The sequence below is a fragment of the Plasmodium falciparum genome (genome assembly GCF_000002765.6).
Source record: "Plasmodium falciparum 3D7 genome assembly, chromosome: 7".
In the NCBI taxonomy this organism is placed as follows: domain Eukaryota; phylum Apicomplexa; class Aconoidasida; order Haemosporida; family Plasmodiidae; genus Plasmodium; species Plasmodium falciparum.
This window is the reverse complement of record NC_004328.3, coordinates 440,001-457,500: the sequence shown is the minus strand read 5'-3', so window position 1 is coordinate 457,500 and position 17,500 is coordinate 440,001. Positions and strand designations below refer to the sequence as shown.

General features: G+C 19.4%; 2 protein-coding genes across 2 annotated transcripts in view; both read left to right on the top strand.

Moving 5' to 3' along the window:
- PF3D7_0710000 (conserved Plasmodium protein, unknown function) overlaps positions 1-9,986 on the top strand; it is a gene marked incomplete at both ends in the record, with an annotated part of 10,982 nt that extends 996 nt beyond the window's left edge. The window contains 7 exons of the mRNA XM_001348977.1: positions 1-1,551; positions 1,774-2,502; positions 2,618-2,745; positions 2,923-3,067; positions 3,282-4,009; positions 4,267-4,498; positions 4,692-9,986. The exon at positions 1-1,551 is cut by the window's left edge and continues 996 nt beyond it. Coding sequence (XP_001349013.1) covers positions 1-1,551; positions 1,774-2,502; positions 2,618-2,745; positions 2,923-3,067; positions 3,282-4,009; positions 4,267-4,498; positions 4,692-9,986 — 8,808 coding nt within the window. The remainder of the gene's footprint in view (positions 1,552-1,773; positions 2,503-2,617; positions 2,746-2,922; positions 3,068-3,281; positions 4,010-4,266; positions 4,499-4,691) is intronic.
- Positions 9,987-11,619: 1,633 nt separating this feature from the next.
- The window catches only part of PF3D7_0709900 (conserved protein, unknown function), a gene marked incomplete at both ends in the record, with an annotated part of 7,325 nt that continues 1,444 nt past the window's right edge, over positions 11,620-17,500 (top strand). The window contains 2 exons of the mRNA XM_001348976.1: positions 11,620-14,830; positions 14,987-17,500. The exon at positions 14,987-17,500 is cut by the window's right edge and continues 135 nt beyond it. Of these exons, the coding sequence (XP_001349012.1) occupies positions 11,620-14,830; positions 14,987-17,500 (5,725 nt within the window). The remainder of the gene's footprint in view (positions 14,831-14,986) is intronic.

The following is a 17,500-nucleotide window of genomic DNA, read 5'->3' as shown; positions in this document are numbered from 1 at the left end:
TTCTTTACCTTTTATATTTTAAAAAAATATTATCACACATGGTTTCAACTTTCTTATAAACAAAAAATTTTACAAAAAAGACTTGAAAAATATAATAAAGTAATAAGAAAAAAAATTTTGATCAAATATTATGATTTGTGGTTTTATTATAATGAAAAGAAAAATTATCTTAAAAGTGCTTATGATAAATTTGTTAATAAAAAAAATAAAAATTCATTAAAACAATTTTTTCATAATTTCATTAATAAATATAAAAAGAGAAAGAAAAAAAATTTCATTTATCTTGTTCATATTTTTAACGAATGGAAAAATTATACAAAAAAAAGAAAAACGCTTCAATATGCTACCAAAAAAATTACTCAAAAAAAAAAAAAAAAATTCTTCCTTTTATGGAAAAATAATTTCTTTATCAAAAAAATGAAAAAAAAGAAAAAAAATGAAATTCAAAATATTTATAATAAAAATCTAGTAATCAAATGTTATGTACATTTTATTCTATTTTATAAGAAAAGAAAAAAAGAACATATGAATTATTCTACCATATACGATAATACCAAATATAAGTTGTCTTATAAATATTTTTCATTATTTATACAAATATATAGAGAAAATATATTTTTTAAACAATATTATACATTATATTTAGAAAAGGTTCAAAATATATTTTTCAAAAAATATTTTACTATTCTGAAAGAATATGTATCTAAACGTAAAAAGTTACAAACACTATTCCTTAATATTAATCGGAATAAACAAATTAATTTCCTAATGTTATATATGAGAAAATGGATACATAGATATAATGAAAAAGCAAAATTTAATAATATATTGCAAATCTATAATGATAAAAATAAGTTGTATATTTTTAAAAAGTATTTTCATATTATAAAAAAATATAAAGAAAAATCTTTTGATTTGAAAAAGAAATTTTTGTTTTTATATGAGAAAAAAAATAAGGAACAAGTTCAACACATTTTTACAAACTGGAAAAATTACTATTCTATAAATTCAACCAAATATATATTATTATATAACAAATATAAATATAAGCTTTTAATAAATTATTTTCACTTTTTATATAATTATAAAAATTATAGAATATCCAAAAAGAAAAAAACAAAACAAATGGATGATTATTCAAAAAATAAATTAAAAAGAAAAGCATATATCAAATGGATCTTTTATCATAAAAATTATAAAATAAATATACTTACATTTTATAATTTCAAAAATGATGGCAACTTTTTTGTATACTTCATTCTAAAAATGTTATGGAAATATCAAACCATTGATAACAAAACACATTCCAAAACATTTTTTGATCTCATTAATTTCTCTAATATTAATATAAATATTAATACATTAATTTATATACATAAAAAATATTTTACAAAAAAGAATATTCAAAATAATGTCAATATTTTTTATGAAAATGTTATGTTTGTGTACAAAACATTGAATATTGTCTTTTCATATATACCTGTCTTATTTTTTGTAAACATGAATAAGTTGAAATTTAATTTGCCTTACATATCATTTTCAATCAAAATGGTAAGTAAATAAATTAAAATTAATACAAATATAAACATAAACATAAACATAATTATATATGTTATCAATGATATTATATACATATATATAATTGAGTTATATATATTCTATTTCTCTTAAATATGTTTATATATATATATATTTATTTCATCAGAACATGTTCATATAATTTAAAATTTTTTTTTTTTTTTTTTTTTTTTTTTTTTTTTTTTTTTTCTTAAGGCTTTGTATAAACGCATATTTGACACTTGGCTAGTTGATTGTAGGCGAATTAAACAATTCAAGAATTTAGTTAATAACAAGTTGTTAAAAAATTATTTTATGCGTTTTTTCTCATTGATTCAGAAAAAGAAGAAATTAAATAATGAATTTTTAAAGTATAAGCATAAGAGGAAAATAATATTAAAGAAGAAACTTTTTTCTACTTGGGTCTTTTTGTGGAATAAATATATAAATTTTCGTACCAATTTTGAGAAATTTGATGGAAATAATAAAAAGAAAAGAATTAAGAAAATATGGCTAAAGTGGCTAGCTATAACAAAAGAAAACAAATTAAAGAAGGAAAAAATTGTCGAATTTTTCAAAAGCTTATTAAAAAAAAAAAAAAAAAAAGTTTGGGATATATTAAATGAATATGTAAGTGTGTGTAGAAGAAAGAAGATACAAAATAAAATAGCACATTTATACTGTATGAAAAAATATAAGAAAAAAGCTTTTATGTCATTGTTTATGTATTCAAAGAATGTTATGTATTTTAATACTTTAAATAATATAGCACAATCATATTTAAAACGATTATGTATAATAAAATGGAGAAATATAACAAGAGAGTTTTTTAAAAGAAAGAAAGAATTGCAAAATAGACAATATCACTTTGACTTAAATATACAAAGAAAATATTTCCGTATTCTTTTGTTATTTGTTCATTTTCGTGCTATAAAAAAGAAAAAGGTAATAATAAAAAATATATATATATATATATATATATATAATATACATATATACATTTTCCCTTTGTGGTGTCATTCTCTTAATTTCTTATTTTCTTATTTTTTTAATCATATAGTTCCTACATTTCAAAGAAATACAATACAAAATATGGATATATCAATATTTCAATGAATGGAAGAATTACATAAAAATTAAACAAAATAAAAAGGAATTTCTTGAAAACATGAAAAATTTATTCAACAGGTATATAAATAAAGACATGTATTTAATTTAATTTAATTTAATTTAATTTGATTTAATTTGATTTAATTTTTTTTCGCGATGCTTAAAATTTTTATAATACTGCATTTTTTTTTTTTTTTTTTTTATTTTACTTTCATATTGTATAAAATATATACATTTATATTGCTTTCAATGTAGGAAAAAAAAATTACACTTTTTAAGTAAATGGTATACTTCTTTTATAATAAATGTCAAATTTAAAGAGGTAGAAAAAATTATTGCTTTCAAAATTAGTATTCTTACTTTTGAAAAGTTGATTCTATATAATCAGAAAATGAAGAGGGTATAAATATAAACATAAATATATATATATATATATATATATATATATATATATATATATATATGTATTTATTTATTTATTTATTTAAATTTATCATGGGAACGTTTCTTTCCCATTGATTTACTAATACGATAATAATACTATACACATATACACAAGACATTTTTATATTTATATTTATTTTTATTATTTTATTTTTTTTTTTTTTTTTTAGATTGAATTGTTTTTAAGAAATCGAAGCAAAGTGTTTATATGTCAAAATATTATAAAAAGATGGAAACACTATATAAAAATTAAAAGGTTAAAAAAACATATAAGATTAAAGAATTTCCATTTAATAAAAGATAAATATTTTAGTACATGGAAAAAAACATTCGAGAAAGTAAGAAAGCGAAAAATTAGGGAAAGCAAAATATATAAATATAGGCAAACAAAAGATAAGAATATTGTACATTTATTTTATAATGAATGGAAGAGTGTCTTTTTACAAAATAAGAATATAAAACATTTTGTCTATGTAATAAATAATCATTTATTATATAAATTAAAATATAGATCATTTGTTGTAATATACAAAAATTGTGAGTATTACTCAACCTTACAATTTTTGTTTAATAATTTTTTAATAGATAAAAGAAGTAAAATAAAAAGAAATGTGTTCTCTATATTAAAATGTAATACAAAAAATAGGAGAACATATAAAAAAGCCATTCGTTTTTTTTATAATAATATAATGTCAAAATATTTCAACGTCATCAAAATATATCGACAAAGAAGAGTTACATATAGAAAGAATGAACAAACTTTGATAAATAAGAGAAAAGCTACATATTTCTATACAATTATGAATTTCTATAATTTTCTTAATAAAGTTAAGTATAATTTTTTTCAAATAAGAATGAGGGTAGATAATAAAATAAAAAAGGAATTCTTTAACATCTGGTAAGATAAAAAGAAAATAAAATGAAATTATCCATTGTCCATAAATAATATTACCAACGTATTCAAAATTGTAGATATAAATAAATAAATATATATATATATATATATATATATATATATATATATATATATATATATATATGTTTATTACAAAATTGTATTTATTATTATATCACGTATATGTTGTTATATATATGTATGTATGTATGTGTGTGTATTTTTTTTATTTTATTTTTTTTTTTTTTTGGAATATATAGGTTCTTATTCGTGATGAAAAGAAAAAAAGAAAGGAATACATTTTTGTCAGTACTAAGAAAAAGAGTAAATAAGGTGAAATCTGAAATTTTCTTTAATATGAAAAGAAGGGTAAACAAAAAAAAATATGTTCTTTTATTATTAAATCGAATGGAGGAATTAATAAAAAGTAAAATATATCGCTATGGTATAAACCAACTGAAGATAAATAGAAAGTGTTCTAAAATACATGAGGTGAGAATATAATAATATGTATATATATATATGTATGTGTGTGTATGTGTGTGTATGTGAGAGTGTGCTTGTTTATATATTATATTCTCATATATATATATATATACATATATACATATATACCATATAATTTTTTTTTTTTTTTTTTTTTTTTTTTTTTTTTTTTTTTTTCTTTTTTTTCTCTCCTGTTTAGAAATTATATTTAAAAATGCAAAAAAAAATGAACCAGAAAATATTAGAGAAATGCCTTAAGACGCTGAAGAACCGTATTTCCAAAAAAAGAAAAAGGGAACTAGAAAAACAAATGGTTTCTTTTTTCTGTGAGCAATTATTTAAGAAAAAATATTTTAATATAATTTGCCATGTGTCTAAAATAAAAATGATGGAAAGAAATATGATTATTTTTAAAATAGTTAATAATCATTTGATTTATTTGTTAAGAAGACATTTTCATATATGGAAATATTATATTGATAAAAAAAAAGAATATAAAAAAAAGATTGAATTGATTAATATAAATAAGAAAGCCAAGATATTTTACTTCATGTTATATTTAAAAATTAAAAGTAATTATGATAATATTTGTGTATTATATAAGATATATAATTTATTTCATTCCTCTAGTTGTAAGATGATAAATCTTGATGAAGCACTTACATATAGGAATAAGTCGAAATGCTGTAATATATATGAAGATGGAAATTATATACTTGGATATTATGAAAGTCAAAATAAAGATCTTAAAGATCGTGTTTATGAATATATGGATTTTGCTTTGTATAATAAAAAAAATATATTACAGAAATATGTACATTTAAAAAAGAAAGTTGTAATGTTAAGTAAAATATATAACGAAATAAAATTTAAAGACGACGATTTATTATATTTGAATAAAATTAAAAATAAAGGGAAGAAAAAACAGCAAGGTATACAAAACCATATACATATATGTTATATGTTAAGGAATAGTAATATGAGTAGTTTGTTATTAAATTATTTATTGATGTATGATTATTATGATATGTATTATTTCTGTTTACATATTAAAAAGCATTTTAATGTTTTATATAATTATTTTTTTAATTTCTTATCTGTAAAAATGAAAAAATTATTATTTAAGTTTTTTAAGAAGAGTGTTTCTTTATCTAATTTTATAAAGATGGTTAGTGTAACGGATAAAGACATACATCAGCATTTTAAGATTTTAATTTTTATTTATTATTTGTTTAATGGTTTTATTGGATATTATCACAGGAATGATCAAGGTGGTAATACAATGGATGGAAATAATGAAATGATGAGTGATATTAATAAAATAGGTGATGACAATAATAATAATAATATATATATTATTATAACAAAAGTTATTAATAATTTCCTTTGTATCAAAGAATCTTATGTTGATGAACAAGAATCCGTATATGATATGCCTAAAAATAATCTAAAAATTAATAAAATAAATTTAAAAGGCTCAAATAAATTAAATAAAAAATATATATCTAAAAGGGAAAAAAAAAAAAAATGTATATATGTGGATAAAAAAATAAAAAGAGAAAATAAAAACATGATAATAAAAAGTTGTAATAATAAATATACGGTATATTTTAATACTGATCAGAAAAATAAATATGAAAAAAAAAAAAAAAATGTTGATGAATACATGAATTCAAAGTTGAATAAGATGTCCAATTTGAATTTATTTATGTCACATGTGTCATATATTTCTTCAGTAGGTTCATCAAATAATAGTAGGGAATATATAATAAGTAGAAAGGAAGAAATAAATGAAAAAGAAAAAAACATCAGAAATATACATATAAATAATATTTATAATAATAAAAATTATTATCATTATTTTTATTCTGATAAATGTAGGAGTATAAACAAAATGTCCATACTAAAGGATTATAAAAATATACAAGATGATTTATTAAAAAAGAGAATTGAAGAAGATATGAAAGAATATATAAGACAATTTTATGAACATTTAAAAATTTATATTTTATCAAATTTTCGAGAAACAGATAATAGTACAATCAGTATAAAAATTAATTACTCATTTTTATTAAATGTTGAAAAGAACAAAATAATCGAAATGTATATATTTTTTAAAAGATTTAAAAAAGTTGTAATATCCTGGAAAATGTACTGTAAATATAAAAAAGAAAGAAGAGAAGATGATATAAACAAAATGAATAATATACAAAATAAGATAAGAAAAGAAATTGTTGAAAAATATTTTGGTATATGGATTTTAATATTTAATGAAAAAGTTAAAGAAATAAAAAGGAAGAGAAAAATATTTTTAAAAAAACATATACATATGATATTTGTTTCTTGGCATAAATTAATACAAGTAAATAATTATGATAAAGAAAAATTTAAAGAATTAAAACAAGTTTGTTTTAATAGAATGAAAAAAACATATTTTGAAAAACTTTATTTATATTCTATAAAAATGAAGAATGAAAAACGAAATTATGTAATAATTAAAAAACAGTGTAATAATAAAAGAAAACAGACATTTTTTTATGTATGGTTATTATTATATCAATATGAAAAAAAATATTATTATATACATAAACAAATGAATAATAAAAAATTACAAGAATATTTTTATAAATGGATATATATATATGAAAAAAAGCAAATATATATACATTTTTGTAACACATTAAATGAACTTTTTCTTAAAAAAAATATTTTTGTTCCTATTATTAAGCAATTCAAATTCTATAATTATATAAAAGAGAAAAAGGATAATATAGAAAAGAAATATTTTCTTATATATTATAATATTATAAAAAAAAATAATATTCTGAACAAATTACAATTATATATATATACATCTATTCAATATAAAGAATTAAAATATCTCTTTAACATTTGGAATAAAAAATATAAAAAAAGAAAGATATGCAGAGATGAATTACACCAAATTATAATAAATAAAAAAAGAAAATATTTAGATCATTGGCTAGCCACATATAAGCAAAGTAAAAATAATGTTATAAAGAAATATATGCATCTGAATAATTTTAAAACCATGTTATATTGGAATAAATGGATGTCATATCATCGTTATATGAAAATAATAAAAAAGAATAATAAATATTTATTATTAAAATATTTTTCTATATATAAAAGAAAATATAATACAAATGTAGTAATACAAAATTTTATAAAAAAGAAAAATAGTAAAATAATAAAAGATATATTTACTGTTTTAAAAGAATACAAAGAGGTTAAAAAATATCATAAACATATAAAAGAATACTGTAATACATATTATAAGAAAAAGACATTGAAGATATTATATTCTTCTTGGTTATATGAATATTATAAAATAAAGAAAATTAAAAATGTGTTACATTATATGTTTAAAATATATGATGATAAGATGAAAAGAGTAATTTTGAATGAATGGATAACATATGTAAATAAAAAAAGGTTTATAAAGAATATACATAATAATATTGTAAAATCAAAAAATAATATAATAATAAAGAAATGTTTTTTTATGTGGAATAGATTATATAATTTTTTAAATAAAAAAAAAAGAAATATAATGTATACATATATACATATTTGGAATATTCATTATACATTTGTAGGTTTTATTAAAAAGATAAATATATATCTTTATAATATATATCAAAATAATATATTTTCCTTTTATTATATTTTAAAAAAGAAAAATGAAAATTATTATTGCTTACAAGAAAAAGGGAAATTCGTATTCATCCAGAATCAAATATGTGAATATTTAAAATATAAAAATGATATATTATATGATACATTTCGTTCATTATATATGTATAAAGAAAAGAATAAGACATTAAGAAAATATTTAGAATTATATAAAATGAGAAATATACAAAAGGAGAAAAGGAAAATATTTTTTATATTATTAAAATATAAAAATATAAAAAAAAAAAAAAAATTTTTATTGTCCAATTTGTATACAAATATTATGAATCAAAAAAAAGAATATCTTTTAAAAAAATATTTTATAATATTAACAAATATATATTTTTATAATTACCATTTAAATATATGTGCGAAAACTATTAACGATAGAAGAGAAAAGAGAATAATTAATTTTTACCTGAATAAATGGATAGAATATATTAAAGAATGTAAACAATTAAATCATTTAGACATGTTGTCACAACAATTTTTAAATTATCGTAGAAGATCTGAATTTATAATTTCTTTAAAACAATATTATGTAGAACATAAATGGAAAAATTATTGTGAATATAACTCATTAATTTTTTATAAAAAAGTGCAAGAAAGAATGTTATCAAACTTTATTAAATTTTGGATTATTAAATCCAAACAATTTGAATATTTCCAACAAAAATTGGATGAATTCCAAAAACAATATAATAAAAATATTATAAAGAAATATTTCTTTCTCTTAATTTTTTCGATAAATAAAATTAAAATTGAAAAGAAAAATTTTGATATTGTTCATTTGAAAAGAATAAAAATGATAAAATATAAAGTTTTTTATTATTTATATGATATGTCAATGTCTAGTATAAAAAAATATGAACAAGTCATGACAACATTGAAGGATCAAAAGGGGAACGAAAAATATTTGAAAAGAAAATTTTATTTTGCTTTTTTTAATTATATCAAATATAAGAATCGAATTCACCACATCTTCATAACTCTTCAGGAAAAAAAAAACTTGAACCTTCTGAGAAAACACTTTTACATTTTTATCTACAAGTATGTTACCAATATGAATCATTATAAGTATTATTATTATAATAAGTTTTTGTCCTTGTGGAAATATTACATTGTGATGAGGAAGGGGTATCCATCGAGTGAAAAGACTGATGAAGGTGAAAGTATAAGCGGTCAGGTGGAAGATGACGAAGAAGATGACGATATTGACGAAGACGATGATGATATTGACGAAGACGATGATGATATTGACGAAGACGATGATAATGTTGACGAAGACGATGATAATGTTGACGAAGAGGATGATAATGTTGACGAAGACGATGTTGAGGAGGGGGGTATCCATGACGAGAAAGAGGATGACCATGATAAGAAAGAGGATGTCCATAACGACGAAAATGACATTAATAAATATAATAACGATGATAATCATAACGAAGAAGAAAATAGTAGTTACGAAAAATTTTCTTCCGAGAACCATATTAATAATAAAGATCATGTCGATTTTTCTGTTGACATGTTCGATGATGAAATAAATGTACAAAAACAAACAAAAACATTTGATAATAGTAGTAATTCAAATGATTCTTTGGGTTATTCATCTTGCATTTTTAAATTTGAAAAAAAAAATTCTAATCAAAATAATAAGAACGAAAAAATGGTAGAAAATAATAATACGAGAGGTTATATAAATTCAGGAAAAGATAATTTGAAGGAATCTTTTGAAACAAAGGATGATAGCGACACATCCTGTTCTATAAACCTTAACAATCTTATCATGATAAAATAAAAATAAATAAATATATATATATATATATATATATATATATATATTTATTTATTTATATGTATATGTGTATATGCATATGTATATTTTTTTTTTTTTTCATTTACCATTTGGTATATTTATATCTTTCCATTTTTATGTTTTTTTATTTGTTTCATTTTCAAAAATTTTTATTTTAATTGTAAGAGAATTATTCTCATTTTTTTAAGATTTATAAAATGAAATACCTTGTCAATAATGTAAACATGTTTTGTTATATATGAAATATTTTTATTTTTAAATATATTAAAAGAACAAAGTATAGAGAAGACTTTATATGTTTTTTTTTTTTTTTTTTTTTTTTTTTTTTTTTTTTTTATTTTACACATTTTGTATGATTATAAGAATTTATTAAAAAAAAAAAAAATTATAACACATACATATATATATATATATATATATATATATATATATAATATATGTTGTATGCACATACGTTTGTACAAAAAATGTAACAGTTGTTAAGATACTTCATTATTAATGGTCATGTTTTGATATATTGTGTTTTATATAATACATATATTTTTTTCAAACGAACATATAAAAATGGTCATATAGAAATCTTCGAAATATTATCTAATATATACATATTTATTTTGTTTGGTACATTTTTCCCTATGGACCATATAATAAAAAAAAAAATTAAAATGAATAAATAAATAAATATATATATATATATATATATTAACATTCTATAACATTTATATGTACATATATACATATATTACAATATTTAAATTATATATGTATTTATTTTAAAATATTAGTATTTTTCCTTTCCTTTATTTGATTGTGTTTGTATAAATATATATATATATATATATATATATATATATATATATATATTTGCATGGTTCTTAGAATTTTTTTTTTTTTTTTTTTTTTTATGAAATTAAAAAAAGTTAGGACAAAAATATATATATATATATATATATATATATATATATATATGCTATGTATGCAGCACTTAATCAATTTATTAAAGTTTTTAATTTATATTCCAAAAAAACAGAATTAAAAATGAAAAATATAAATATAAATACATATATACATATATATATTTTTTTTTTTGTGTGTGATAAAAAAAAACTTGTATATTTCAATTTTATCTCTATAAGACAAATATATACTTATATATAATTCAAATGTTGTAGTTTTCAATCTTTTTTTATTTATATTGTTATACTATTTTGTTTTGTTCACTATAGATCATTATACATACATACATACATACATACATACATACATACATACATATATATATATATATATATATATATATATATATATATATATATGTAACAAATTATTTTATATACTATAAGGTATATATAATATATGTGTATTTATTAAGCACATTATAGAACAAAAAGGAAAACATTTTTTTTCTTTTTTTATTTTGTTTTCTTTTTCTGTTCTTAAAATGGAGAATAAACCAGAAGAATATACAAATATACCAAATCATTGATCTATTTTTTTTTTTTTTTTTTTTTTTTTTTTTCTTGGTTTGTCCTTGTTCTTTTTAAAAAAAAAAAAAAAAAAATAGACCATAATAAAATAAAAAAAAAATAAATAACTTATAAAATATAGATAAATCATGAAAGAATGTAACAAAAGAAAAAACTTGAAAACATATGAATATAATAATTATAAAAATATAGATGAAACATATAAAAAAAATGATCATATTTATAAAATATTATTAAAGGAAGGAATAAATTATATTGAAAATGAAAATAATGAAATAATTAAAAACGATATGTATATATATACTTTATTTTTTAATCCTATAAAGGAGGATAAGAACAAATCTATAGTCTATAATGAAGAGAAATGTGTAAAGGAAAAAGAAAAAAGGAAAGAAAAAAAATTATACAATACACTATTATATTTATCAAATATAAAACATAAAAGAAATTCTTTTAATTTCCCTATATATACATCGTACAAGTATAATTATAAGAAAACCAAATATCTATTTTTAAAACATAAAATTTTTAAGAAAAGAAAAAATAAAAATAATAAAATAAAACCAGAAAAAAGACAAATAAATAATATCTTATACCATATACATCCTCTTAACCAAATGAACAAAACAAATGTCGACTTAAATCGTTTTACAAATAAATCTGTAGAAGATAATTATTGCACAAAGTTGTTTTTTAATAATTATGATAAGGATAATTATATAATTTATAATAAAAATGTTTGTAAAAAATTTATTCACTTGCAAAGTGTATCAGCGGCATTGTATAGTTCGGCATGTACAGCATCTGTTGATCATATAAATGGTAATATAAATGATCACCCAAAAGAACTTATAAAAGATAATATATGTAATCACTCCTCTGAAGATGATATATCTACATATAATAAAGTACTCCTTTATAAAAGAGTAAATATAAAAAATGATAAAAAAAAAAGTAGTCAAACAACTAATACAGAAGGAAGAAAAATATCACCTTTGGAGATCAATAAAAACGATACCCTTAGTAATTCAAGAGATAATAAAAAAGTGTGTCATTTAAAAAATAATATTTTTTGTGAGAATGAAGACAACATTTTTCATGAAGCAAAAAGTAAGGAATGTTCTATACTTAGCTCCAGTCATCAAAATGGAAAAGATAAAAAAAAAAAAATAAAAAATAATAATAAAATAATAATAATTAATAAAAATGGTACATGTGATATGAATATAACTAGTAGTAAGGATAATAGACCACCTAGTGAGGGAATAAAAAATTATGATAAATATTATACGTCAAATGATATGTTATCTTATCATAATAACAATGTGCCTATTAGTAGTTATATATATCACGATAAACCTAAGCAAAATGAAAAAATAAATGTGGATCATAGTATTACAAAGGTTGTAAAAGAAGAAAAAATAAATCTTCAGAATGATATAAATAGAAATAATTATCATTATAATGATAATTATTATAATGTATTAAAGTATGAAAAAAGAAACCGAAAAAATCAAAGACATCGAAAGAATGATATAATACGAAATTATAAAAATGCTTATACCCAAACTGATTTTATAGATAAAGACAAAAGTGGAAATATATCAAATGAAAAAAATATAATGATAAAGAATAAAATTAACATAAATAACAATGGAGAATTAAAAAATATTCAAAATAATCCATATATGAAATATATCTACAATAATAATCATGTATTCCAGAAAAAAACAGAAAAATGTATCTCTTCAAATGATGATAAACATTCATTTAGTAAACAAAATGAATCAAATGTTTCTAAGGAGGAATATGATTTTATAAATACTACATCTATGTATGATAAATATCAAGAGCAATTTAGTAAACTCGTTAAGACACCTCACAACAAAAAGAAGCATACAAAGGTTGGTATGAAAAATAAAAATAATATCTATAATAATAACAATAAAATGTATAATCATAAAAATAATATCTACAATAATAACAATAAAATGTATAATAATAACAATAAAATGTATAACCATAACAATAATGTGAATAATCATAACAATAATGTGAATAATCATAATAGTTATTATTATAATTATTATAACAATGTTTATGGATTTGGTGAGACACTAAAATTTATGAAGTATAGAGAACTACTAAGGAAATATATGGGTACATTTTATAATTATAGTTCCTTAAAATGTGCTAGCTATATTATTATTTACTCATTAATAGTAAAGATTATTACACAGATATCGAAAAATATAACAACTTCTAATTTAGCTAATGACACAAATGATATGAACGGTATTAATGGAAATAAATTAAATACAAATTTGTTTTTAAATATATATGATGCTGATGGTATTATTCAAAGTATATGTTATATTGTTTTATTAATATGTATTATATTATTAATAAAATTAGGGATACCATCAACATATTTATTTGCTGGTAGGTTAACTATATTATTTATGCTTTTATTTGTTATACAAATACCTATAATGATATATGCAAATTTTCTTTTTTCAAAACAGGAATCAACACATATTAATAATAATAATGATAATAATAATGATAACAATAATGATAATAATAATGATAATAATAATAACAATAATGATAATTATTATAATTATTATAATTATTATAAAATGGGTGTGAAATATATTTATGATAGAAAAAAAGATTATTTTAATTTACAATTACAAAAATTATGGTCCCTATTTTATATAGATACTATGAATTTATTAATATATACAATACTTATAACAATAGTGTCCTTATATGCTACTTATCATAAATTAATATATCCACATTTATTAAAATTTTATCTAGACCATTTTTTTTTAAGTTCATATTCAATTGTAAAAAAAGAAATAATTCATTTTAGAGTACCTAATAATATTGATGCATATTACCTGAACAAAATGAATAGCTACTTATTTAATACCTTGTATAAAAAACAACAACATGGTTATAAAGAAAATGTAGAAAGTACAACTAGAAGAGCAATAGGTTATAATATAGTTATTAAAAAGGAGAAATGTTCTTTTTTTCTTAACCTCTTTACAAAACATGTATCAAATAAAATTTTCCCAATGAGGAATGATAAACATTTGAATTTCTATATTATCTTCTACATAGGTGAATTAGATAAAAAAGGAAGACCACATGGTTTTGGTTATTGGAGAGGTATAAATTTGGAGGGAGAAGTTTTAATTGGATACTGGTATCATGGAATACCTGTTGGTCCATTCAAATGTAGAGATTTTAAAACGGGTTCTGGATTTATGTGTATAAAAATTGGATATGGAAAAACGAACTGTGAGCTCAACGACTTGGAGATAGGTAAAAAGAAAAAAAAAAAAAAAAAAAAAAAATATATATATATATATATATATATATATATAATATATATAGATACACACATATAGATACATATACATATATATATATATATATATATATATATATACTTATTCATCTTTATATTTCATATTGTAGGTCTGGCAGACACCGAATGCTGTGTTAGCGGGGCCTTTTACAGAACCTTCCCAAGGGTAATCTTTTACAACTTAAATCTTACGAATAATACCTCTAAAAATAGGAAAAACGAAAGTAACCATGGTATTTTTGAAAAACGAGAATGTTGCGAATATTTAATCATCAACAAAGCGAGCAATGATATACTTCGTATTGATTATAACAAACTTTTAAGTGACGAAGAGGAAGAGAAACAAGAAGAAAAGGAGAATTCACAGAATGACACTATTATACATAATGATAAATATGATAGTAATAATAATAAAAATAATGATAAATATGATAATAATCATAATATACATAATATACATAATAATAATAATAATAATAATAATCTTTATGAACACCTTGCGGTTAATCATATTAAGGTTACACAAAATGAAGATAAAAACCATGATAACAAGGAAATCATTTTAAACATCCCTTGTAATTATAAAGGAGATGAAATACCCCCCTCGTCATTTTTAAATGATGATATATTATTAGAAAAAGACATTCTTAATTACGACGATATCTGTGATTTAGGTTATAGCATACAAAATGAAATACATTCAACATTTAATAAGAATATAGAAACAAACAATTCAAATATAAATATTCATGACAACAAAAGTTGGTTTAGAGATGATATTTCATATAATAATTCCTTTGATAAAGATAATAGTAATTTCTTATGTGATATGAATATTCCTATAAAGGAAGACAAGGAAAATATATCTATTTGTTTGAATCATGACACAAATAATTATAATAAAAAGGAGGACATCGGTGAAATCAATTTAACAAAAATAACTACAAATAAAATGTTCAGTGATCAAAACAAAATTTGCGTTCTGAAAAATGATTCTTTACCATCTCTATCTAATATTAAAAAAAAAAAAATTGAAAAAAAAAAAAATATTCTTAATGTATCAAAAAATGGAAGTTTTAAGAACACGAACAAATTAAATGATAATAAAAAAGATATTTGCTTCAACCCAATATTGAAAAATAAAAAGGAATTAATAAAAATAGAACAAGTAAAAGAACACGGATTATTATATAAACAAAGCAGTTTTAATCCGCAGCAAAGTGAAACATGTCATAAAAATATTAAAGGAAAAAATCCAAAAAAAAAAAAAGCAAAAATGTATGTTCATAAAGAAGGATTATTTTCAAAACCTAAGGTGATAAAGTATTCAAAAGAAAAAACTACAGGACAGATGAATGTAGATGATGACGAGGAGGACCGTAAGGATAAACATGGGAATTCGTCCAAAAAAAAGTTATACAATATTATTAAGAGTAAAATATCTAGTAAGAATAAAAAGAAGGAAATATTAAACACTGGGAAGAAAAAGGAAAATGCACATTTAAATGAATCTGATGTATCAAAAAAAAAGGATGTTGATAATAATATGAATTTATTGAGGAGTTCTTATGAGGAAGATCAGTATAGAAGAAGAAGAATAAAAAAAAAAAAGAAAAAAAAAAAAAAAAAAGGTATAAACAATAAAAGGAATGAAATGGAACAAAACAAAGATGACAATAATTATGAAAAAGAAGAGGATGAAGGATCTTTTCGTATATATAACAAGTTGGGAAATGAATATATACATGATAACAATAATGATAATCATCAATTAACGGATGATAAACGGAAAATAAAGAAACATATAGGATATAGTATGACGAACAATATTTTAGATTTTAAAAGATTTAGAGGTTTTAAAAGAAGAAAGAAAAAAACGAAAAAGAAAAAAAAAAGCCATGATAATATAAACATGAAAAGTTATCATAATAGCGATGATAATAATAATGACAATAGTGATGATAATAATAATGACAATAGTGATGACAATAATGATGGTAGTAATCATAATAAGAATAAGATTAAGAATAAGTATAATAAATATTTTCATTTTAATAAAATATACAAAATAAGAAATAATAGACGAAGGAGGGCATTTTTACCAAAAGCTTTATCAGGAACATTACCAAAATTAAAAAGGAAAAAAAAAGGTAGAAGATTATTGTTTTCTGATACGATAACAAATGTATATCAAACTAAGTGTATGAATGTAATATTACAAAATTTATGTCCTCACATGCCAAACTTTGGTATAATATATAACACAGATTTACATATATCAATAGATGCTGAAAGAGGATTATATATCACTGGTTATATTAATAAAAAAAATTATAACTTTTTAGCAAGTAGAAATACAAAAGACAATTTTGAAGATAATGAAGTAAAAATTAAAATTATAAAAAAACGAAAAAATACATACAATACATTTAATCATAATAAATATAATGATAAACATATATACTCATGGATAGATGATATTAAAGAATTAAGTTTAGATGGGTGGGTAAAATGTGAATTAGCTGGATGCTTAGAAGCAGTCATTTTTATACATGGATATAATACAAGTCATTTAGAAGCTCTACAAATTTTAGGTCAAATGGCTTCTTTTGGTAATTTTCCTA